Below are 26,243 nucleotides of genomic sequence, written 5' to 3'. Positions count from 1 at the left end.
ATGGCTTCATCCGAGTTGCAGCTTCAGCCTAGTTCCTTAGCTAACTTGTGGAATTATCAACACATTAGGCCCACAGTACAGGAGGAGGTTGATGGATTGAAGAGTATATTAGTTCCTAGAAAATATAGAACTCTACATCAACAATGTGTTTACTGGTCAGCGATGGTAACCTCGACCTCGACACCGGGCTCAATAGAGATGGAAGTGATCTGCTTGACGATCTCAGACGGCGAGTGCAGGTCGATGAGGCGCTTGTGGATGCGCATCTCATAGCGATCCCAGGTCTTACTACCCTCACCGTTGGGTGTCTTGCGGGTGGTGATCTTCAGGTTCTTGGTGGGCATGCGCACTGGTCCCTTGACGCGCAGCTGCTTCTCCTTAGCACCACGGATCAGATCACCGCACACTGCAGCGGACACAGAACAAGCAAAACATACCGTTGACATATTCGGTCAGATATAGATTGTACGTTTATGAGTATAACACACACACACACCAACCACCCACGTACAAGTAATACTTGGTGCAGGTCGGGGGCTCAGGGAAACATGCCTCTTTTTTTATCGCCACAACTTGATATTTGCACACCAGATGAGGGCAAACGTGCCAGGTACCAGTATGAAACAAGCCACATGGATCGATGTGTGTGTGTGTGTGTGTGTGTGAGAGAGAGAATTGGACAACTGCCATGGCTCTTGACCACATAGCATGGTATATGAAAAAGACTACACAATCAGTCTCACTAGCAACTCTAAAGTTGACACGAACATAAGAAGAGAAACTCATTCAATAAGCAATTTCGCCTTTTTGTGGATAAACACAATGGCACGTTTCACAATAATGCGCTCCTCTTTATGTAGTTTTTTCACCAAATGACCAGTGGCCGAGTTTTGCCATGCTGTCGATCTAGGAAAATTCAGCGCAAATGCCAGGTCACCTTTTTGACCCCCCACCATAGATAAGTAACTAGAGCTGGGTGTGCTGTCTAGGTCACGGCACAACAGGTCACATTGAGATGGTGTTAGATCATACCGTATATTCTCTATTATAAGCGCCGTGCTTATATTTTTTCAACAGCCCTCTACCCCGTGCTTATATTGGAGACCGCGCTTATATTGGAGACCGTGCTTATATATCCATACAGAGCAAGAAGAAATACATGCTAGATATCATGCATGCAGCATCGATTTCCACCAAGACCGTGCTAATAATAGAGACTGTGCTTATAATGTTTCGAAAGGTGCTCACAGTGTGCTAGTATTAGAGACTGTGCTAGTAATGGATACCTGTGCTTATAATAGAGAATATACGGTATGCTGTTATGGCAATCTGCTTCCGATAATGTAGCATTCATTTCCAAGCTTGCTCCCGGCTTTGGAAATACACAGCCCTACTGATGCTGAACAGAGCGGCAACCATTACAGCCCAGTAGAAACTAATGCCTATCCTACCTGCAGCCCGGCACTGACATGTTTGCTACGGTGCTATTATTGTAATGCTCCAAGATTAACCCATTACCGACGGAATATACATGTATCGAACCCTCTACCCCGTGCTTATATTGGAGACCGTGCTTATATATCCATACAGAGCAAGAAGAAATACATGCTAGATATCATGCATGCAGCATCGATTTCCACCAAGACCGTGCTAATAATAGAGACTGTGCTTATAATGTTTCGAAAAGTGCTCACAGTGTGCTAGTATTAGAGACTGTGCTAGTAATGGATACCTGTGCTTATAATAGAGAATATACGGTATGCTGTTATGGCAATCTGCTTCCGATAATGTAGCATTCATTTCCAAGCTTGCTCCCGGCTTTGGAAATACACAGCCCTACTGATGCTGAACAGAGCGGCAACCATTACAGCCCAGTAGAAACTAATGCCTATCCTACCTGCAGCCCGGCACTGACATGTTTGCTACGGTGCTATTATTGTAATGCTCCAAGATTAACCCATTACCGACGGAATATACATGTATCGAACATGGATGGTTGATAAATTCAAAAAAATTCAGATGGAAGAGAAAACTCTCAGGTGCGCTCAGAAACGCCTTTGCCGGCTTGCATCGCTGGTCCAGCGCATCTCACGGAATCGAGCTTGGATTCATGGTGTTCCTCTTGTCAGGAGCTTTCCAGGATAACCAACATGATGACCGTTGTGGGTAGTGGACTATGATTTTGTGAGAGATGAATGTGATATGGCTAACAGTGAAGTCTGTACACCCTGAGCAAAGTGGAGTGTACTAGTACGCTCACACCCACACAAGACCAGTGGAAATCAGTTGAAAAAGTCTGTCAGTGGTCACCGTGATTGCTTTGATGAGAATTTCAGCTGATGTTTCTGGTGCGTTTGTCCGGGGCAGGGAGTGGTAGCATCTAAGCCTAGCCATGCTAGAGACTAAACTACTTAGTAACTACCGGTAGGGTCTACTATACTAGCAGCCTGTACTGGCTGTAGGGACACTGCGAGGTGTGCCAGTGCCGCTGCAGGGCTAACACACGGGAATGGACACCACTGACACTTGCCCTCTGCAGTTCACTGAGAGTGTTCCGTAGCCTAGGCGTAGGATCCACCACCACCCTTCTCTTGCTCGATGGCAGAATTCTAGAACCGGTTTTAGTTCGACATGCACTGACTCTCACCTTTTTCGAGGCTGCGGACATTTCGAGAAGAAAGGGTGATCCTGATTCTGTGAATCTGGGGCTCGTCACCACCAACGCCCTTGTCGGGTTTCATTTGAGCCTATAATTGACACAAGAGGGAAAACTACCTTGCTCAGGAAACGCTCCAATGAGGTATCTCCTCTTCCAGCAAAGAATTATTTACCATCGTTGCTTCCACTGGCACTGAGTTGCGAAAATACACCAAGTCAAAGAGGAAGGAGAAAGCCACAAGCTGCAAACTCGCACGCCATGGCGCCAGTCACTGGTCACCAGGTCACTGCATGCACTGCACTCACGTACTCATATATGATCATGCTCAGTGCTCTGACAATCATGATTGTCATGGTTACATACGTGCCACGTGATCTGCATGCAGCCAACGAGGCTTTGCCTTCGTGTCATGTCGAGGTCTCTCGACGTCGCGACTCTCGTTTCGAACGGTGCACGTGGATCCTACTGACTACTGTACGTAGTCTTTGATTTTGAAGACTGTCGAGGGCTGTGTAGGGGCCGTTCACATGGTTCAGTGTTGTGTATGTTGTGAGGATTTTTGTCGGCCTGATCTGCCTTTGAAAAGCACGTGTTGTTTGGAGTGGCCGTGGCTGGACCCAGGTGTTAGAAAATAGACACAGCTCTAAAGACTAAGTTTCGAATCGGGGAACTGCACAGTTATTATTTAGGCGATGGCAAGCGCGACGAGACCTATGGTGCTGATCAGGAACTTAGCAAGAATCAACTATGATCAGGCGCTAGGCATCCAGGAGTCGATGGTGAACAAAGTGATTGGAGAAATGGGACAGAGCAGTGCATGTGACACGAAAACACAGGTAAGACATCATCATATCAGGCCCGAAATGAAATATTCTCTTCTTGCTAGCAAGCTAGATAATTAGTTGTTGACAGTCAACAAGAGCTTATGCATTTGAATTCTTTATTCTCACGATGGCACCATCGCCAATAAGAGGCATGTCGTAGACATTGTCAAGGTTAGAAAGGAAATCAAGAATATGAACAGGCAATTTCTTGATTTTCACAAGCATCTAACCACTGATAGAGCTGATTTATTGAGTAAATAACAAATATTTCAGGCCAGTTTCAACCGGGGGTTCATACTGACGAAACAAACTGTCGAATTGCGTATTTAATTTATGAAACCCCCAACGAGTGCAGTACCAGTTGATAGAGGGTTTACGCTGCACGTTCAAGTGCATTGAGTTGCGGCAAGAGTAGATAAACAAGAGTGTGCAACTCCGCATCTCTTCTGCACAATCTGCAGATACCCCGGCCCACGGCGGAATTTTTGTTGATGTCACCTTTTTCAGAAAACATGACAGAGCACGCGCCTTTTGCCGCAGAGCAGTGTGAGACCACGTGCTGGACACCGGCCTTGTAATGTAAAGCCCGGCCAAGTGCACGAGGCAAGACTTCCCAAAAGATTCGCAGTGCATGCGTCGTAGAAAAGATTACGTTAACAAAACTTTCCGCCATGGGCCAACCATCCGCGAGTTGCACACTCTTGTTTATCTACTCTTGGTTGCAGGGATAGGAGTGGTTTGTCAATCACTGTTTGCCAGGCTTGCAGTGAGTATTATGTTTACTGGCAGCAGGGTGAGTGACCCATGGCCGCATCTTGATGTTGGCGGCAAGGTGAGTGACCCTGCCACGTCTTTTGAGAGCCGAGTGGGCTGGGTGAGCCGCACTGGCAGGATGAGCCTGGTGAACGAGATTGACTCCCCTCTTTATATTCCATTTGCCGTAATGTCACGTATTAAAGCTGGGCTTATTCCTGTGGAAGCGGATGTCAGGGCTAGGTTTCTGTTCACATCAGGCTGCTATTCAAACCATGTATTTCTATGTATGTCAACACTAAAACCAGGCTTATGGGCCGATATAATATATATGGATCTTGAAAATCAGGCTTGTATTCAAAACAGTCTTCTATATAAGACAGGCTTTAATACGAGACAACAGTATTTTTTAAGGTTAAAGCTGAAGAGATTTGATATTGAGTGTTCGTTCTGAGGATACAGAGAAGGAAATAGAGATGTGCCTCGGCATGATGCGGCACAGCAGAAAACCAGAGGGCATGGGAGGGTGGGCCGTGAAGAGAGTCACCAGTCAGTCATGCAAATCTGAGCAGGAAACAAAGCTGTGAAGCGTCCAGTGCGGAGCATGCACCTTCTTCTGTGTTATTCATTTCTAGAGGTACAGGTGTACCGTAGTCAGCACGTCATCGGTTACAGGACAAACCTCATTAGTAGACAACAATCCGAAATCCCCGAACGAAATCCATTCAGCAGTCGTACATGCAAGTCCGGATAAGGCTGCATTCACACACAGTACGAAAACTCGCGTGGAAGTCCTCGTACAAGCCACTTGCAACAAGTATGCATTCGCGCAGGAAATGCAGTTGCGTGCCATGCGCATAAAAAGTGGCCCACGTGACCAGATATCCATGGCGAGGCGAGGCGAATTGAATTTTTGCGCCAAACTGGCTTCACGTACTGTACGCTTTCGCAGATGGGACACCTACCACTTGCCTTCAAAGCGGCTCCAGGATTGCTTTCTACATACATGTGATTTTTCACTTTTTGTGACTGTTTCTATGGGCACTTCAAAGAACATGACACATATGCAAGTGGTTTTGTACCGTGTGCGAATGCAACCTAAGAGATAACTCGTTTGTATATAACGTCGCCTTCAGCTGTCCCACAGGTTTGATCCCCTCATTACAAGACAAAAAACAAATGGCTATGAGCTGCGAATTTGCCCGGATGGCTCAATCTTCGCTGCCAGCAACTTGGCGTGAAGTCTGAAAACACGATTTCTTTGGATTTGTTTCTTTCTAGGTAACTTGATCGATGTTTCATGTTGTCTTGCATAGGGGTGCGATGGAAAAAATTGTTGTCTAACAGGCTGTCTTGTACAGGAGTCTGGGGGGGGGGGGGGGGGGGGCATTGTCTTATAATGAGGAAACATCATTTCTGAGGCAGATACAATATGAATGATGTAAAACAGCAGACAAATGTGCAAGATAAAGCTCGTTATAAGACGAAGCCGTTGAAACCCCGGGGCTATATGCTAGCAAGGGTAGACCTATACTCCACCGTATTAAAGGGGAAGTTAAGGCAAAAACGAGAGAGCTTGGAAGCTCAGGGCCCTACGCTATGCTTTTTTGCCTTGATGACCTAGACAAAAAAAGCATAGGGATGTTATAAATTCTTTAAAAAATTTCTTTTTTTTAAGACATAACCTGGGATTCGAATCCGCACTATCGCGCCCTGCATGCATCCCCCGGTCTTTAAACAATTCCTTTTTTTTAAGACATAACCTGGGGTTTGAACCCGCACTATCGCGCGCCCTGCATACATCCCCCGATACACTTCGCATACATACTAATTCTTCCAAGTTGCTTCACATTATGATCTTGCATTTGAAAGCCCTATTTGAATATGCATTGTGGCCAGCCGTCTTTGATGGTACGGTACGGTAGGGTAGGTACGGGACAGGTACGATCGAGGGTAATACGACACCGTCTCCCGTACCGTACCATCAAACACAGCTGGCCACATACAGCTGCCCGCAATATTCAAATAGGGCTTTCAAACGCAAGATCATAACGTGAAGCACCTTGGAAGAATGGGTATGAATGCGAAGTGTATAGGGGAATGCATGTAGGGCGATAGTGCGGGTTCGAATCCCAGGATATGCCTGAAAAAAAATAGGAGAATTGAAAAATTTATAACATCCCTATGCTTTTTTTGCCGTCAGATACGGGATAGCGCCAGGCGTGACACAAACAAACAAACAAACACACAAACAAACAAATACCAAACGAGAGAGCTTGGAAGCTCGGGGCCCTGCGCTATGCTTTGTTGCCTAGCTCATCTTGTATGTTGTTAGAACTGATGGAAATGCTTTTTCCTTAGATTGGCTGCATCATTGTATTGCAAAAACGTTTCAATGAGATACTGAAGTAACGTCTTCTGCATAGCTATGGGACCGGCGCTGACTCTGCCTATCACGGGCGTTCTGGACTCGACGGGATGTCTGTCCTGACGTTTCCTGGGACCGGCGCTGATTCTGCCGATCACGGGCGTTCTTCTTCTTCTTATTATTACTTCGAAGTATACTGACGGCAACTAACATCAATTCTGATTGCATTTACTCGTCTCCCTACTTCGTATTTCTTTCCAGAAAATGACACCCTGCTATACATCTACATGACTGTATATACGTTATAATTGTTATGCTATCGGCCTACATGCGATTCCCGGGCTGGTCGACAGGCGGCCCAGCCAGCCTGCTAGTGGGATCTCGGCCTCGCACACAAATCCACACAAAATGTTACTGCACTGAATGCATTCCCCCGATACACTTCGCATATATACTCATTCTCTTGATGGTACCGTACTCTTGATGGTACGGGACAGGTACGGGATAGCGCCAGGCATGTCGATGGCACAAACAAAAATATTGTGGCCAGCTGTCTTTGCTGGTACGGTACAGTATGGGACAGATACGGGATAGCGCCAGGCGTGACACAAACAAACAAACAAACAAACAAACACCAAATTAAAGCTGTGTGGACCCTGGCTAGCGCCAGACGTTACTGAAGTAACGTCTTCTGCATAGCTACGGGAATTAAAGCTGTGTGGACCCTGGCTAGCGCCAGACGTTACTGAAGTAACGTCTTCTGCATAGCTACGGGAATTAAAATTTCACCAGTTGTAGTCTTCATACCAAATTAAAGCTGTGTGGACCCTGGCTAGCGCCAGACGTTACTGAAGTAACGTCTTCTGCATAGCTACGGGAATTAAAATTTCGCCAGTTGTAGTCTTCAGGGTGCTGAGTCGAATGGTCTTGGTCCGAGAAAGCTGAGACGCTCCCTTCCTACTTGAATCCCAATCGAACTCGCGCACTTCCACCGAAACTGGGTGACTGCGCCCTACTAGATGGGGATTTGTATGCAAAATGTCACTAAAAGCGCCGTTTCGTTCTTATAAAAGCACGGATGACCGCGATTGGCCCATATGTTGTAGTCTTTTGGACGCTGAGTCGACTGGTTTTGGTCCGAAAAGGCTGCGATGCAGCGTTCCTCCTTTATTCCCAATCGAACATGGTTGAACAAGTGGTCACGTGCTCCTGGGTGCCCAAATCACCTGGTCACCACGCCAGCAGGCGACAACTTTCACACCAAGGTTCAACTCGAGTTCAACTCGAGTGACAGGACTGCACCCAAAAAAGGTCAAACAGGCTAGTAAGTTGTACCCTGCAGGCACGGTGACCAGGTGACTGGTGTACGCAGGAGCACGTGACCGCTTGTTCAACCATGTTCGATTGGGAATAAAGGAGGAACGCTGCATCGCAGCCTTTTCGGACCAAAACCAGTCGACTCAGCATCCAAAAGACTACAACACATGGGCCAATCGCGGTCATCCGTGCTTTTATAAGAACAGAACGGCGCTTTTAGTGACATTTTGCATACAAATCCCCATCTAGTAGGGCGCAGTCACCCAGTTTCGGTGGAAGTGCGCGAGTTCGATTGGGATTCAAGTAGGAAGGGAGCGTCTCAGCTTTCTCGGACCAAGACCATTCGACTCAGCACCCCGAAGACTACAACTGGTGAAATTTTAATTTTTGCCTTAACTTCCCCTTTAACTGCTTTTTTTTTTTAAGGAGAGGGGAGGGATTTCATCCCTACAGGACGTACTGAAAGCACTGCATACTTCCAATGCATGTAACTTTTTTTAGTGTCCTTAGTATTTTAAAGTCAGCTCGGGATGTTGTAATTTGTTGCATTGGCATAGGATTTATAGTTCTTACATCCAGTGTTTTTGAAGACACCCTGTTTCTTATTTGAATCCACCTACTGATGCTACTGCTGCTTCTGCCACCACCGCTGCTGCTGCCACCACCGCTGCTTCTGCTGCTGCTGCTGCATAGAATACTCTACTGCTGTGTGAGCACAATCCAGTTTACACCAACGGTCGGCGAGCTAAGGATCTGGACAATGAGCAGTTGCGCAATCGCTTCAAGGACATCGGCGCTGACTACTTCCAGGTTGGTCAGTGGTCTGAATTTGTCTCTTGTGGTGAGAACTGTACTCCTGCCTGGCTTAGCTGTGTCACGAAAAGAATACACCGTACCATTACGATAATTATGATAGTGATAGTGATAGATATTAGAGTCATTGCTGAAGATGATTAGGTTTGCTTTGATTTATGATTGTCGTTTGCCTAGGTTGACCGTGGTGGTCTGATCACTTTCCACGGTCCTGGGCAGCTGGTCTGTTATCCCATCTTCAACCTACATCAATTCAAGGTATGTCAGAGCGTAGTGACTTTCTGCTCGCTGTTACCCTGTCAGCTCCGAAGTTATTGTTGGCACACATCCACACCAACGACCTTCACGCCGAAGACCTTGTGCATGGATTTGGCCAGCATACGCAGGCAGCTTGATTATGTGTGTGTGTGCTTGAGCAGGGCATGCGCTAAGGATTAAAATGTGCCCTGACACAATGGCCGGACATATCCGGACATGCAAATTTTCACATCAAATCACACAATGTTCAATGTAGAATTAATACCATCGAAATGTTATCACGACGAAGGAGTCAGAAATATTCTTGCTGCTGCGAATTTTATCAACAAAACGGGGACACATCTTACACTTCGAATTTTCGACAATGCTACGATCTGAGGGACTGCGCTCATAGCTCAGCCAAACAGAAGTTGAAAGCTCCCTATCATACTCGGCGACCCACTTGTCACAAGTGGTCGTCTTGACTCCTCTGGGCTTCTTTCCAAGAGGAACACCCGCATCAGCGGTGCTTGGCTTTCTCTTGCCAGACGACATCACTAATGACTATGAGACAAAGGATTGATGCGCCTTTTCTTTTTGTACTTTGCAAAAAACTGCGCGGACACTTTGTCCGGATATGTACAAAACATCCAGAAACTGACCGTAAACGGTCGGAAATTGTCCGATGTCCGACCGTTGTTTCGCGCCCTGCTTGAGCATGTTCTGAGTCTCAAACAGTGTCCCAGTCATACACTGAGCTGAATGTTCCTTCATGCTTGATCTCTGCTGTCGACCATGCATGCATGCCTGCATACATACTGTACTGATTCGCTTGGTTCTCCCTGCTGCTGACCATGCCTGCATCCACACAGCCAAGTCTCAAGTGGTACGTACACACGCTGGAGGAGGTCATCATCGAGACGTGCCGCAAGTTCGGTGTGGAGACTCGTCGCACTCCGGACACTGGCATCTGGGTCGGCAACAACAAAGTCTGTGCCATGGGTAGGTTCCAGCCGGTGCAGGCATGTGTTTGCGTGGACTGCTTACTGTAAAACGACAAACTTTCGCGGCGAGCAAATTTAGCGTTTTCATAAATTGGGCTGGTTCACGATGAGAAACTTTTGCGACTCTATCTCTTCAGTCGGATCTTGTACTGTCTACAATCAATGCACGAAGAGGTTTGCGGCGATTTATATTCGCGAATGTGTGATAGTCGTGAAAATAGCGAAATTTAATCTCTAGCGAAAGTTTCTCACTTTACAGTAGTCCTCACCCACACGACACCCCTGCATATACACCCACACCCCTGCACATACACCCACACCCCTGCATATACACCCACACTCCTGCATATACACCCACACCCCTGCATATACACCCACACCCCTGCACATACACCCACACCCCTGCATATACACCCACACCCCTGCACATACACCCACACCCCTGCATATACACCCACACCCCTGCATATACACCCACACCCCTGCATATGCACCCACACCCCTGCACATACACCCACACCCCTGCATATACACCCACACCCCTGCATATACACCCACACCCCTGCATATACACCCACACCCCTGCATATACACCCACACCCCTGCATATACACCCACACCCCTGCATATACACCCACACCCCTGCATATACACCCACACCCCTGCATATACACCCACACCCCTGCATATACACCCACACCCCTGCATATACACCCACACCCCTGCATATACACCCACACCCCTGCATATACACCCACACCCCTGCATATACACCCACACCCCTGCATATATACCCACACCCCTGCATATACACCCACACCCCTGCATATACACCCACACCCCTGCACATACACCCACACCCCTGCATATACACCCACACCCCTGCACATACACCCACACCCCTGCATATACACCCACACCCCTGCACATACACCCACACCCCTGCATATACACCCACACCCCTGCATATACACCCACACCCCTGCACATACACCCACACCCCTGCATATACACCCACACCCCTGCACATACACCCACACCCCTGCACATACACCCACACCCCTGCACATACACCCACACCCCTGCATATACACCCACACCCCTGCATATACACCCACACCCCTGCATATACACCCACACCCCTGCATATACACCCACACCCCTGCATATACACCCACACCCCTGCATATACACCCACACCCCTGCATATACACCCACACCCCTGCATATACACCCACACCCCTGCATATACACCCACACCCCTGCACATACACCCACACCCCTGCATATACACCCACACCCCTGCACATACACCCACACCCCTGCATATACACCCACACCCCTGCACATACACCCACACCCCTGCATATACACCCACACCCCTGCATATACACCCACACCCCTGCATATACACCCACACCCCTGCATATACACCCACACCCCTGCATATACACCCACACCCCTGCATATACACCCACACCCTGCATATACACCCACACCCCTGCATATACACCCACACCCCTGCATATGGTCTTAGCAATATACTGCTCTACAATGTCTTGGATTCTAAGAATGCATTCTATTCACATGTCCCTTGTTGCAGGCATACAGTCGACTCGCTATGTGACCATGCATGGTCTAGCATTGAACTGCAACACCGACTTGAAGTGGTTCACTAACATTGTCCCGTGTGGCCTACATGGCAAGGGCGTTACGTCTCTCACCGAGCTCACTGGCAAAGAAGGTCAGTCACTGCTTTTTAAAAGTGCTTTTTCTGCACTGATATTGTGTAGTGTATTTGCAGTGCTCTGGCTAACACTGCCCCCAGTTTTCTTTGCACACTTGTATATGTTGATTTCCTTGTTTCCGTTCGACCCGAGTACGCACCTCCAGTGAATTGTCGTCGCAGCAAAATTCCTGGATTACATCATATTTGTGGTGCAATGCGTACACGCAGGTCTGCTGCTGCTTCTGCACAAGTATAGCTCTCAGCTCTCAGCTGTCAGCCGTACGCACTATGCTACTTTCCGCCAGTTATCTCCATCACCTCGCACTATGCTACTTTCCGCCAGTTATCTCCACCTCGCACTATGCTACTTTCCGCCAGTTATCTCCATTACCTATGATGTAAGCCAGTAGGTTTGCCACGGCAGACATCCATAGGGAAACTGCACACACTGGGTTTCACGTACAGTGCTGCTCAACGGAATCCGATCGTGCTAGTTACTTAAGTTTGCGCCCTGCACCAGTTCATCATCTCAGTGTTCGCAGGCCTGGGGCAGCACAATGCCCGGCGTGGCATTGACTGGCTCGATCGGACTGCCTTGAGCAGCACTGTGCTCTTGCCACTGGATACCTTACTCCAGTGTCAGTCAGCTGTGGGTCGGTGCTTCTTGGAATTCCCTTGTTCCTTCGTGACAATGTCAGGGGCGTGCTCGGCTCCCCTTCCAGGGGGCTGCACCACTTCCAGACAACAGCAATTTTCAAAAGGTTGTACCGGTGACATCATCAGATATTTTTACATGTGACGTCATTATTACTGTTACAAAGATTATAATGACTGTCATCAAGAATGAACACAGTACAGCATCATAATATGAAACAATTGATAATATTATTATCAATTTTTTTCAAAAAAAGGATGAAAACTTTACAAATGTTTAAAAACCAATCCGTCGACGGCACTGTGCCAGGCAGGCCGATGCAAACACGCATTTCACGCGTACAGCTAAGAACAATCGTCACACTAGTTGACGTATCTGGACAGGATTCGGCGAGGAGAGTGTCGAAAGAACAGCTTCAGCACCTCATCTGTGGATGTGCTCTCGCGAGGTCAGGCTTTCCGCAATACATTGGTGACTTTTCAAAACTCCGGTCGAAATATTGTGGGGGTGCACTTGCCCCCTGTGCCCCTCGCCAAGCACGCCCCTGAATGTCATTGTGTTCATTCGCCCAGCAGCACTGTTGGTTGCTCAATGCAACCTCCAGTTAGAATCCTGTCCTGTAACTCAGTCAAGTATGCCCAAATGTCAGTGCATGTCTTTCTGTGATTCCTTTTTTTTGTACATCTTGAATGTGTAGTCACCATTGAGGATGCCATGGAGCCGTTCCTATCGTCCTTCAAGAGTGTCTTCCAATGCCAGCTCATCAAAGATGACGATTCAGGCAAGAATTCCTGATCACAGCTGGCCGGTCTTTAAATTTTTTTATTCATGTCCGTCCCATAGTGCCATTGCAGCAAGCCTGATCATACCTCATGCTAGGGTAGGCTAGGTCCTGGATGGTGTGCACTGGCAAGCATTACTACACCAACTTGACCTGGTCATGAGTACCTGCACCATGTTAAGCTTGCTGCCATCTGAGTGTGCCAAACTGATGACTTCCGATGTGGCGCATGCCATCTCTGTTGGTAAAAAGCAGCTTGGCGTCATGTCAGCATTGCCACCTGCTGGGCATCTGCTTGGACAGTTATCAGCGCCAACACTTCGCTGAGCAAGGCGAGAAATCAGAACAACAATTTTCCTGTGGACTCAACTCCCCAGCGTTCTTTGGACGTCTCTACAGCGCCGCCACAGTCTGTAGTGCTGTTGAACACGCTGTGTGTGGCGAGTACAGTGATTGGTACTCACCCCGGATCATTACCACGCATTACAGCGCCAGTAGTGGGTATGCAAGGCTACCAAGTCATGAGCACATCTGTGCAACGATGATAAGCCAGACAGCCAGCGTGATGTTTGCTCCTGTCGCCTGTCCACGCCGGTAACAATATGGCGCAGTGCTGCTGCCCTCGTGGCTGACTTAACTCTGCAGCTATTCCTCTCCCACTGGGATTTATCCATTTTCTGGTGATTTGCACGAATCCGAATGCCATGAAGCTCAGAATCACTACTGATCCAACCCAATTGTGAACTGGCGTATCTTAATATTCTATGTTGACTTATTTTTTTGCCTTCTCCTTATCAGATTCTCATCTTATCATGTGACACCACTAAGAGCAATGAGCTGATGCTACCACATGCTCAGTGCAACTGGTATCTTTTCAGTGACTGTCTGACAAACACGGCTGGAAGATGCAGGCGGTGCAGGCATGCTTGCATGACCCCGTGAAATGGTAAAAGCAAATTGCTAGATTGTGCACGTCTTACTGTTCAGAATCTGGTTAGTTGGTGGACTCGACCGCATAGCTTGTGCCCACATTCATCCCACACTGTACTTTGTCAAATTGAGGTGCATGTACCGGAATTTCAACTCATCTTCAATGCTCCCCGATCACAACACACAGTGCTGGCCAGAGAAAACACAGTGCAGTGCGCGCATTTCCGCCTTCCTTGCGCACACCCTCACAGTCACGCCGCGGTGCTCTCGGTTCAAATACCATGTTGAATTTCTAATCGCAGATTGACAAGGACACGTGCGCTGTTATTATGTGTCAAGAATGATCAGTTGGCAATAAAAAACCTGAGAGCTATCAGATTCTATGGCAAACATGTAAATACTAAAATTAGTAGGGAGCATTTTCCCAGTGCAGGGGCCGGCAAATGATGTGATCAGCATAAAGCGTGCTAGAGTGCCCCCACCTGCTAAATCAGTATACTAGCTATTACGGTTTTAAGCGCATATCTATTACTATTAGAGTCGGTTCCCATCTAGTGCGGTTAGATCCGAGAAACATGTTAACATGGCTTTCGCAGAGCCAAGAGGCAAGAAATACATCTGAACAAAGGCACTAACATAATTATAATAATTATTAGATAGTGCAACGTTGCCTCGTTCCGTGAAGACAGTGCATGCGGGAGGTGCAGTGATTGGTGTGAAGGCTGTGAAAGTCCTGCGTCAACTGTACAAGCTAAACAAAGACTATCATTAGAAATAGGCCCAGCCCCATATTGATTAGCTGCAGTAGTTGCCAAAGAAACATTATTTTCACCAATGGTAGAGAAAATAGCAGTAGCTGTTAGCAGCAACACAGAAACTATCCTCGGTATTGGTGGAACGATCACGACAAAACCAGCTAGTTCACTTGTCCCTGTGAGGGCAACTCTGTTTCTACGCGGGCAGTGAGCAGTTTGTCCGGGTACCTCTGCGCGTGATACAAAGCTCTACGCCTTTCCCAGTCGCACTTCGCTTCTGCACGACGTTGTCCATGTAAGGGTGCACAGCTGGTTTACAGGCACGACTGCCACGTCAAGGCAGTTCGGACAGCGAGACAATGATGAGACCTTTGTCTTCCAGTGCTATGCTGACGTACATCTCTAGCCCGTTGGGGCCCGTGCATGTAGCCGTGCGCGTTTCGTACACCTTCCTGACCCGGTCAAGCTCCAGGTCCTCTGCCGCCTTCACGTCGGTGACGGACTCGCTCTGTGCCTTCTCCAGATTGGAGAGCTCGGCCATCCGCACACGATCGGCTTCTTGGCGCTCGCTCACTGAGTTCTCGACGATCTTGTTGCGGTACTCGCGGATCTTGCGCTGTAGCTCTTCTTTGTCGGTGACCTTCTTCTTCTGTTCCTCCCTGTAGTTCTGGCTCTGTTGCGTGTTTGTCTTCTGGGTTCGTGCCGCCAGTGCTGCCACCTCACGCTTGAAGCATTCGTCGAACTGCTTGAGCTCGCCTGCGTGGCGTGCAGCCATTGCTTTGCCAACCCAGGCAAAGAACAGCGGCAGCAGCTTCAGCACAAGCGCCCCTTCTTCCTCGATGGCCCGCTGTGCCAGCTGAACCATGGCCTGCTCGTGCGTTTCTTTCAGACTGGCTGCAAGTCCGGCGTCACCCTTTCCTGACTGCTTCTTGAGCTCCGACGCCTGTGCCTTCGTTAGCGAAGCGTGGGACTTGAGAAACTTCTTACGGAGGGAGGAAATGTCCTTGTTGAGTTTCTTCAGCTCCTTTGCCGCCTCCTTTGAAGTGAGGATGTCTCGACCCGTGGCTGCTTTCGGGACCTGAAGGCAAAACTTCTTGCCGTTGGCGGGTTGCTGTGGTTGCGGTTGCAAGGATATCGGTCCCTTGCCGGTCGGTACCAGTGACTGAGATCGGCCATGCTCTGCACTGCCGGGCGGCCGAGCTCCCCGCTGAGCTGGAGAGGATGGGTCACCAGCCAGCTGGGTGGCTGGCATGGACTGGCGCTTGTGCACGGGCGCCCGCACTCCAGCCGCAGCTTGGGCGTCCGCAGCCGCCGCTGCTGCTGCCGCGTTGCCCAATGGGTCGCTGGTGCGACGTGCACCGGGATCGTTAGGGTTGCCAGCGTCCATGAGGTCATCGTCGGTCATGGCGCTCAGTGCTGCCTGGTGGCGTTCACGCTGGTACTTGATCGGGTCCATCAGGCCCATCGCAAAGTCCTGCATCTCTTCCGGGATGTACTCGGACACCTTGATGTGAACGAACAGGGACGCCAGCGACAGGCTCTGGTTGCGCTCGTTGTTCAAGTGCACGTAGCGGAAGCCGGGCTCCAAACCGTCCAGCGGCAGGACGCGCATACCCAGCAGCGTGCCCTGCGAGTCCACCACACCCAGGCGCAGCATGGCCAGGTCCGGCAGGATGACCTTCTTGAACTCAAACGGCTGATTGGGAAAGATCACCGTGACATCATTCGGCACGTACCTGGTCTTGAAGCGCCTGCGCACGGTATCGGCCGGTATGCCGTACATGTCCACCTCCACGCGCACCTGCTCCTTGGCGTTAGAGATCAGGTGGCCGGCGAGAATCTGCACCGTGATGGTGGCGGCGACGATGTTCTGGATAGGCGACTCGGCAAACGGGTCAAAATCGCGGTCGGAGCGGCGCATGACCTCGGGCTTCAGCAGGTACCCACACATGCCATTGTAGTCAAACTTGCCAAGGTTCAGCTGCATGGGCAAGTCCAGGGTCTGGAAGTTCAGCGACACCATCTGACAGCCGACGTTCCAGAAGACCTGCGGCTGGTAGTTGGACGAATCCACGCGGGTGCCTTTTGGATAGATGCGGGTGTTTTGTCGCTGGGTGTACTTGATGTACTGCTTGGGGAAATCCAGGACGAGCCGCACGCCACCAGTCTCCGGAAACGATGACATCTGGTAGTGCTTGTTGTTTTCCTCGGACTCACCAAACGATCTGAACTTGATTGGTTCGGCATAGTTGACCAGGGATGGCATGTCCAAATCTGTCCAGGCAGTTGTCACTGGCTGCAATTCAGTTGAAGGAGCTGTAGCCGTGGCAGCACCAGCACCGATTACACCACCAGCACCTGCAGCAGTAGCGCCAGTTTCACTTCCATTAGCGAGTTCACTATTCTCAGTTGCTGCTGCTGCTGTAGACAAATCTGTAGCTGCTGCTGCACAAGGTTCCACTTGCTCACTGCTTGCTTGCCCTGGCTCATCCGGGGAAGCAACATCAGTGGCCACGCTGTCAGCAGTCTTTCCATTCGTTGATGTAGTTGCATAGCCGGAATCGTATGATCCTGTGCGCTTTGCTGGTGTTTGATCTCCAGTGGACGTGCTCGGGATGCTGGCATTGTCACTCTCCGTCGGAGATGTTGCCATTGAATCACGTGTACCATCGTCAGCCGAGCTGACTTCAGTGACGGGAGGAAGCCTCGGTGCTGAAGCAGCATCCCCCGCGCCATCTTGAGATTCCTCCTTGACTGGTGACTTCAGCGAGCTAGTTGTACTCAGACCGTCACCATCGGACGCTGTGTCCCTGCGCGGACAGACTGCTCCGACAACAACGGCACTCGAGAGAGTGTCGTCTCTCTCCAGCACGCCGCGTCTTGGCAGCGTTCCCATTCTGTCGTCATCCTTCTTGTCCCTGGGCACGATCAGCTTGTTCTTGCAGATAATCTTGCCGCGCAGCCTGCTGGGCGGTGGCAGTGGCAGTCCAGGCTTTATCGGGTAGTCTTCGAGCGGCTCCAGTATTAGCTTGTCGGTCAGAATTGTTCGCAGGTAGTGGACCATTTTGCGTTGCTGTCGGAAGCGGCAGTGGTTTTCGAACGAGAGGATGACGGGAAAGTCGGTGACCTTGAAGGCAGTTTCGTTGATGGCCTCCACCACGTCGACAAACGGAATGTTGTTTACCATAGTTTTTCCGTGAGTGATCACCGGCTCGCCGTCAGCCCCGTCCCAGCAGTCCAGCTCGATGCAGCGGCAGCCCGTCAGCAGCACTTGCCGGTAGATCTCGACGGTGGCCTTGCCCGTCAGCTGGTGCCCGGTCAGGTAGGTGTTGTGCGAGGAGTTGATGTAGTAGTGGCACAGCGGCTGCTCCATGTCCTGGTGCAGGCCGAAGCGAGACAGGTGGATGATGGCGTTCTCCTTGGAGCGCAGGAACGTCAGCAGGCCCTCCTTTGTCAGCTGGCATTTGTCGGCATAGTCGCGCTTTGGCTCCATGGTGCGGATGATCTGCTCGGCGTCCTCCACCGTCTTGTGCTTGAACAAGATCTCGTTGAGGCGCGGATCACGATGGAACTCATTCAGAAATATCTTGAACTCTTTGGCGGACGTGTACGGTTTACGGCTCTTTCCCGGCACGATTTTCTTGAAGACGTCGTCAACGTACGGCGTCGGCACGAGTCTTTCGTACAGCTGCAAGAATGCCTCCAGTGTGAACAGCTCAAACGGCACGTAGTCGGTCTTGCGCACATCCCAGCCCACAGCTTCCATGGCGGCGCGAAACTCGTCGCCGTTCTTCATGGCGAAGATCGTCTGGATGTGCTTGGCAGCTATGCCATTCTTCTCCGGATGCCGCAGCGTGCGGAGCCTGGCGTGCTCGCGAAGTAAGGTCACCTGCTCACTGATATACACACCCACGTTGTTGTACATGAGCTTTTGTATGTCCGTGCTGAACTGCACCGCATCTTTCTTGCTGTACGCGGCTAGGCACAGGAAGCTCACGTCAATCAGGTTGGTGCCGTACACTATTGTCACGCCGATCTCGTCAAACGACGACACACCGGCGTTGGCAATCAGCGCATCCACTAGCTTATGGTCTTTCGGTGGCCTTGCGTAGCGACCTGTACGCACGTCCGACAGCTCACTCAGATAGATTGGTACTCCCTCCCGCCGCTCGAACAAAATCGACATGATCAGGCCCGTCTCGTCGACCCTCACTGTGCATTCAACCTCGTCGTCATCCCAGCGCCGGAATTTGAAACCCTCCTGTAGCTTCTGTGATGGCACGGGGGGATTGGGCTTCAAGCGAAACGTCTGAGGTGTTGCACCTGCCATGATGAGTCGACGCCGCGCTGTGCTGTTGACTGTTGTGGCGTGGACTCCTGTTGAGCTTGTGGTGTGGGACCAAGACGATTCCCGGATTTTCCACGCCACTCAATGGCTAGGTCTTCTGACCTGGTCCGTGTGGCACAGCAGCGGTGCAGGACCTGAGCAAGAGAGTGACCTTACTCGAGTTGGACTTCGTTCGCTTTTCCAAAAGCCGACTGCGTGAAGGTCCTGTGAAATGTGACAACGACGTTACGTGTTGGGTGTGATCCGGGTTTGACACACTGGGGCTTGGTCGCGCCTGCCAGGCCAGCCAGCCACTGTGACCGAGCCAGGCAGCGTTGTCTGTGGAAAACACGGACAAAAAAACAATCCGTACTCTTCCAGTGGACTACCTTCAACGAGGCGAGTGAATGAACACGGCTAAAAACAGCATTCGCAGCGGCTTCTCTGTGTTAGCATAAACACACGCACAGGTCACAGTTCAGTGCGTTATTTAGCTCCTTACCTGGTGGCTGAGAGAGATTGCTCCCCACTCCCCACCAAGACTCACGCGGCTACAATATTCACAACTATGCGTGTGGTAGAGACTGAGTGAAGAAGAGCGAAATTTCTCCTAAAATGCTTTCACACTCAGTGCATGCGGATGCTGTCGATTCCCGGGCCCCGCTGCGTAGCGTGGCAGATCGGTGACTGTCACAGGGTCTGTGTCCGTGTCACCCTCATGTTTTCTTTGCAGCCACTTTTAGTACTACTACTACTACTAGCCAGTCAGTAGCTGGAATGCCAGTAAAAGGCAGTATGTCACCCCTGCACTCCCCGTCAACTGCACTGAGCCAGTGAGTCGAGTGGCTGTCCCACTCTTTTTTCACTTGCAGACATCTCCAGCTTGTGTGATCTACAAAACCGTTCGTTACGCGTATACGGCAGCTAGCATGTGTGGCTTTTGTGTGCAGCATGTCGTATACGTGGTATACAGGGTATCGGACACCGCCTAGGACTACACATGGCATGCCTGCGCTGAAGTGCACCCAGTGCAGTGCCAGTACTGCAGTGCCAGTGCAAGTGCCAGTGTGGCAGGGAAGCAGAAGCAGCAGCGGAACACCAGAACACTGACACAGTTCAGGACCCGGGCTAGGCTGACGGATCAGAACGCGCACAGGCCACAGACATACTGTCACATAGCCTCGTAGATCTACTCGTACTGAGTCGTAGGATCAGCGCCGCGATCATAGCATCGACACCGAGAGTGACCAAGGTGACCCGTGAGTGCAAGTGGCCACCATACGGTCAAACGACGTACAAGTCTCGTTTGCTTTTTTATTTTTATTTTGGCTTGAAGTTAGTTCCAGCAAGTGAATGAAAGGTCGAGCAGCATTAGCACTGCCACTACCGGTACCAGCGCTGGAGCGCAACCTACGAAAGGCTAGTAGTAGCCTACAGTCCACATAATCATTACATGTACTTTTACTCGCCTCTTGCAGTCTTGGCGCAGCCAGGCTACAGCGAGCTCGAGGGAGGGAATATTCTTAGTTGTAGAAAGGAGAACCCGCTGATCACAGATTCTCGTCCTTTCGCATCGACGTAACAACACGTCGTTGCGTCAGCGGAAGCCAGTAAACATGGTAAGCATGGTAAAAAAGACCCTACACTACAGCTCGGAATGGTGGTGCACTTGCATTGTACTTTGTAGTTGGCTGTCTACCCGGTACCCTGACCTCAGCGGAAACATTTGACTCCTAATACTAGAAATATTTAATGGACCTATGGCTATGTAGATCTACCGCCGGCATGGCACGCCTTTGCCAATATATAATAACAAGGCTTTGGCCACAGGCCGTACTGATCCGAATGAATACAATCATGTGTGTTGTGTGTCTGACTAGGACTAGTAGGAGTGACCAGGTGACTAGGACTCAGTACTGACTGTAGCAATGAGTAGTCAACCTCATCGATCATCAATCCTGCTCTGGTCTGATCTGATCCCGACCGGAGCACGTGGTGTGTTTGGTTTCTGCTACAATATTTTTAAAATACAATCAATCATGTACTAGTAGTAGGGATATCACCGTATTTTTTTCTTTCGTAGTAAACCAAGAAAACTGTTTGTTTTCGGGAAGAACTACAGTACAGGAGATAGCACAGAAAATTTGGTTGAAAAATCTTGAAGGATACCAGAGATATGAGGCGTCAAAGTCATACGCCAACCTTCATCATGATGTATGCGGAATGCCATACTGCTGTGGCACCAACAGGGTTTTCCGGAAAGCCTAGCAAACGCTTAGCAACATTACAATATTGTCAGAATGCTATGAAATCTGGCTTGTAGGTGCAATATAGGTGTAATATAGGTGCAATACAGGTTGGTTAGTCCTAATATTGATCAAAATATAATATTTCGGCCAGCGATGACCAATGAGAACAAGCGTGGCGCCCGTAGCAACCACCATAGCAACAATGCTAAATCCATTGAACACGAGTTCCATTACTATGAAATTGAAGTGAGCACTGATGGCTATGGTTGTATTATACATGTACAAATAATAAATACAAAAGTTTGATCTTCAGATGCCCAACTTTACTGCGGCTGTCACACAGTTGATCAATCATGTACATGTACATTTTACATGTAAAATGCACAATAGTGAAATATGCGTACAATCCAATCACTGACGCGATTCAATCCAATCACTGACGCGATTCATGTCAGAGCACCACTCCATAGCAATTTCTTTCTGGTTTCAAGGCGACGAGTCGAATTCAAAAATTAATCATAGCTCACTTTTGTCACAATAGCGAAAGTCTCCGTCAGGTGCAATCTTTCACTAAGGCCAACAAATCATCTGAAACACTCCTACACTCCTACGCTTGAACATATTGGGTCCAGAAATTCATTCATTTTGGGCGACCAGGAGGTGAAAGTCTTGAAAGCGCGATGAAGAGCGATCCCCCAGCTCGAGAAGAAAGCACTATTCTACATAATTTGAGGTCGCTGAACACGATGGTGGGTGTTTCCTGGCCGTGTACTCCCTCCAACCGGATGAAAAATCCAATTGAAAACTACACTCCTCACAACAAAAAGCTCAAACTACAGTTGCCCAAGCAAGTGCGGCACCAAAACGAGCAGGAAGACCTCAGCTATAAAACGCACCAACTTTCAATTTTGAAAAAGAAAGCAGGACAAAGCAGTTCGACGAAAACTGCAGCGAAGTCCATGGTGCCACCGCTACCATGCTAATGTACGTGACCCGCGTGAAGGCTGTTTTCAGCTGATTTGTCACGTGACTGAACTCCCTAGACTACTAGTATTAGTAATCTACATGCCAGCTAAGCTAGGTCCTGCCGTCCTGGCCTTACGCTCACTACCTACACTACACTCTACAGTACAGTACAGCCAGGTGTTGCTGTTTTTTGTGATTATTTTTGCAACTTCGATGAAGTGCGAGCTGAGGGACTAAGTGCGCTCTCACTGACTGGCCATAGCAGATGTAGAGCAATCCGATCGTGCAGTGCTACAGTGCAAGTGTGACGAACATGGCTGTATTCCTCCTCTGGCTGTTCTGGAGGAAAGACATCAGTAGATCTACAATGTACCGGTAGCAGTTGTGCACTTCGTTTTCCTTTGTCAAAATCTACCTCATCTCGTCCTTGTTACTATGCCACTGCATGCTGTACTACACTCGTAGCACTGACTAAAATGTACTTGACGTTGACATGGCTTGTCCCACATAACACCGGTAGTGCTCTCTTCACACCAGAAAAAAAGTTACTTCCTCAAAGAAATCGATGATCCTGGACGTCTACGCTCCTGGCGAGCAGAACGCAGTAACTACAGTCTAGTACGTAGTGTGTAATATAACTATTACTTGGCGCTCAGCCCACTCAACGTATTTCAGGTCACACGGCGAAACCTATTCTTGACAGTCGGACTGAGCGAGCGAGATGGTCGCGTGGTTGATCTACTTTGTACTTGTCGCTGGTACATGGCATGGTCTCCACGCACCTACAATGTAACCGTTTTAGTACTTCTGTGGCTCGGTAAAAGCGGGGATGACGAAAAACCATTGAAATAACAGGTACTGCATGCAGTCAGAGACTAATAGTATGGCTAAATGTGCATGTAGTATGCTAAGGACTTACCTTACAATTACGGTATGTAGGTTGCAAGAATATTGAAACTTGAAAGTGTATAATAATAATATTTTGTAATGAACGAATACTTTGAATACTTTTTTAAAAAGAACATATGCAGCTTTCCACCTGTTCATCAATGCCAATCAGTTCCAGAGAGCACAGTCATGTGGTGAAGGCGGAACTAATCCGTTTACTTTTGAATACTTGGTAAACAATTATTGTAAAGGACGGTACGAGCAGGGACTATTGCAGATAAGAGGCCAGCCCAGCAGTTTTGAGTTGGACATTCTGGAAAATCAGATGAAGTCTGCTTCTACAATTATTAGTAATTACATGTATGTACATGTACCTGTGTACGGGCATATAGCAAGGTACATTGTACATGTACATGTAGTTGAGGATTGTGACCATGACGTAATGATAGTGATTGTAATCAGGGAGTAGTATGTACACTGTATCTGCACATTGCCCGTAGATAACACGACGATTTGTACTGTTCCTTCTTGTATTTGTAATGATACTAATGTATCATGGTATGTAGTCACGGTTGGCACAGGGTGTTGCTACTGCACTAGCAGTGGTACTACCCACTGGTATCAGTTAGTGCGACATGTACTTGTACAATGCCGGATTTAATATGTAGCAAGTAACATGTTTGAGGATAGAAACAGCAGGTGAGGACACACTGTGCTGAGAGCCTGCTGTTATCCTCAAACATGTTTTTTAAACTATTTCTATTAGGCCTGCATGTCTGCCTCTTCTTAGGAAGGAATGCAAAACACGGTGCAAATGCAATCCTGCATCAAGTTCTCTCTCAAACAGACATGTAGAAGTACATAATATTATGTATTGTTGCCAGCTGGACTAAGCCAAGGCGTCAAGTGTCAAGCGGATTTCCTCAGTCAATCAGGATCGATAGTCGATAGATTGATATCACTGATACTATCGGCTCCTTTCCTGTTTTTATGCTGCCTGGTTTGCTCAACGCGGGCCTAGTCCGTCGATCCCAGAAAGGTATCCCGGCTGTGTCCTACTTTGCGACACCACCTACATAAGTACGTTGTGCACACATCTGTCAACTTCCAGTGTTGGTGAGACAAGATGCCACGAGGCCAAACTTGACTTGTCAACGGTGTCAATGACGCTAACTCAGTTGATCAGTTTGGCATGAAGCCTGAAGGGATCACCCAACAAGATGATTTGGTGAGTACAATCATGTACTGCACCAGATCTGCCTCTCTGGAGAACTCCGAATCAGCTGTCACGGCTCACAAGAGAAACCTTGACGGGTACAAGACCGCTACTACTCTACTGTCAAAGATTGATATGTTTGGTTGTGAACTTTGTGAGAACCAGGTTCGTAAACACCGCCACCAACGTCATTGTACAAAGCTTGCGGAGTTGTCCATGAACTCTGGTCGGGCCTGGGGTTTTCAGACCGATTACTCGGATTAGTACATGGCCGTGTACAGAGTTTTGCTGCCCTTGCAAATCAGTGTATGCTACGTACATACTAGTATTCCCCCAGGCCCCAGGCCGACAATCTATTCTGGTGATTACTACATGTACTGAAGTACATGTACTGAAGTACTGAAGTACATGTACTGTACTGAAGTACTGAAGTACTGAAGTTCGGCCTCATTTCCTCTGTGCTGCGCTGACGAGTCCACAAAGGACGAAACAGTTCTGTCCGCAGATTGAGTGTACTGAAGTACATGTTGTACTATTGCAGTATTGTCAGATAGTAATACAGTACAGTAATTCCACCTCCACCAAACGCGCTCTCTGGCCGACCTCACCCACCAGCAACAGTGACTCCAAGTTGTAGATTTACTGACAAAATTAATCGTTTTTCCTCCATACAGCGATAGTGGTCTAAACAGCACTGTATGGAGGAAAACAATTAAATTTTGTTACTGTTAGTATCTACAACTAACACACTACTACCGGTGCTTGGAGTCATGTTGCTGGTGTGTGAGGTCGGCCAGAGAGCGCGTTTGGTGGAGGTGGAATTACTTAATTGATAAACAGGCCGAAAGCTGCTGGTTACCCGTTGTCAGATAGTAGTAGATATTATGTCAAGGAGTTTGTGGATTGAAAGCAAATCGCCACAGTAGCACTGACTGAATCATGATTCTAACCTGTACCGGTACTTGTACATCTACATCACTTATGATATAATCCAAAACTGGTAAACCAGTTTTCATCTACATCACTTGTACTAGTACAATGCTGTCTTGGCCGTTTTATGCTGATGTACTCCGTATGCTGTAGACCAGGTGTGCAGTGGTGGTCGATTCACATGGCTTCGCCAGTTGTACGTGTGGATTAGACAGTTATCTGGCACAAGTCTTACTTCTAAGTAACATAGTTACTACGGAGGATTAGCAAGACGAAATTCGCGTTCGCGTTCGCTCTCCAAGGAAAGTCGAACTCAGTGACGGAATTCGCGTTATGAGAAGGATTAGCAAACAGAATTCGCACATGCATGACGTTGACACGACGTACATTGTGTACAGAGAGTACAGCGTGGTAAATTTATGACTGCCCGACTACTTTTCCGAACGAAAAATTCAAAAGTTCGCAATCCAGTTCGCTAACTGAAAAATGTTTGCGAACGCGAACGCGAATTTCGTCTTGCTAATCCTCCGTACTGTCTCATTCACTGATTCAGATCTTGTTCGCTATCGTTGCTATAGTATAACGTAATTAAGAGAAAATCTGTGGGTGCACATCCAGTGCATTTGCAGATTTGCGTGCTTCTCTTGCGACGGGCGTATACATGGTACTACACGGTACTACAATGTACATGTACATCTGTGCAAGTAATAGTTTTAAAAACACTAGTAATAATAGTTTTCACTGTTCAAGGATATGACTCGATCAGCCTGGAACTGAGAGTGCAGTGGGAAGCCTGCAGCTAACGATTGTCTTGATAGGTGCATTATGGGTAAACATGCCAG

General features: G+C 48.7%; 3 protein-coding genes across 3 annotated transcripts; 1 reads left to right on the top strand and 2 right to left on the bottom strand.

Annotated features, from left to right (window-relative positions):
• Positions 1–88: 88 nt before the first annotated feature.
• On the bottom strand, positions 89–2,761 carry LOC135807067 (small ribosomal subunit protein uS10-like). The gene is made up of 2 exons (XM_065321149.1): positions 2,648–2,761; positions 89–406 (listed from the first exon to the last, which is right to left on the bottom strand). The coding sequence occupies exons 1-2, from the start codon at positions 2,739–2,741 to the stop codon at positions 150–152; spliced, it is 351 nt and encodes a 116-aa protein (XP_065177221.1). The 5' UTR covers positions 2,742–2,761; the 3' UTR covers positions 89–149.
• A 434-nt stretch (positions 2,762–3,195) lies between these two features.
• Positions 3,196–14,017, top strand: LOC135804917 (octanoyl-[acyl-carrier-protein]:protein N-octanoyltransferase LIPT2, mitochondrial-like). Its single transcript, XM_065318893.1, has 6 exons — positions 3,196–3,495; positions 8,615–8,731; positions 8,912–8,992; positions 9,844–9,973; positions 11,579–11,719; positions 13,057–14,017. The coding sequence occupies exons 1-6, from the start codon at positions 3,352–3,354 to the stop codon at positions 13,152–13,154; spliced, it is 711 nt and encodes a 236-aa protein (XP_065174965.1). The 5' UTR covers positions 3,196–3,351; the 3' UTR covers positions 13,155–14,017.
• A 318-nt stretch (positions 14,018–14,335) lies between these two features.
• On the bottom strand, positions 14,336–19,793 carry LOC135804916 (1-phosphatidylinositol 4,5-bisphosphate phosphodiesterase beta-4-like). The gene is made up of 2 exons (XM_065318892.1): positions 19,655–19,793; positions 14,336–19,491 (listed from the first exon to the last, which is right to left on the bottom strand). Exon 2 carries the CDS (start codon positions 19,153–19,155, stop codon positions 15,160–15,162), a length of 3,996 nt encoding a protein of 1,331 aa, XP_065174964.1. The 5' UTR covers positions 19,156–19,491; positions 19,655–19,793; the 3' UTR covers positions 14,336–15,159.
• Between the last annotated feature and the right edge of the window lie 6,450 nt (positions 19,794–26,243).

This window comes from Sycon ciliatum, chromosome 1, assembly GCF_964019385.1.
Source record: "Sycon ciliatum chromosome 1, ocSycCili1.1, whole genome shotgun sequence".
NCBI lineage: Eukaryota > Metazoa > Porifera > Calcarea > Leucosolenida > Sycettidae > Sycon > Sycon ciliatum.
Note: the sequence above shows the minus strand (reverse complement) of the source record. Positions and strands in the feature narration are given on the sequence as shown.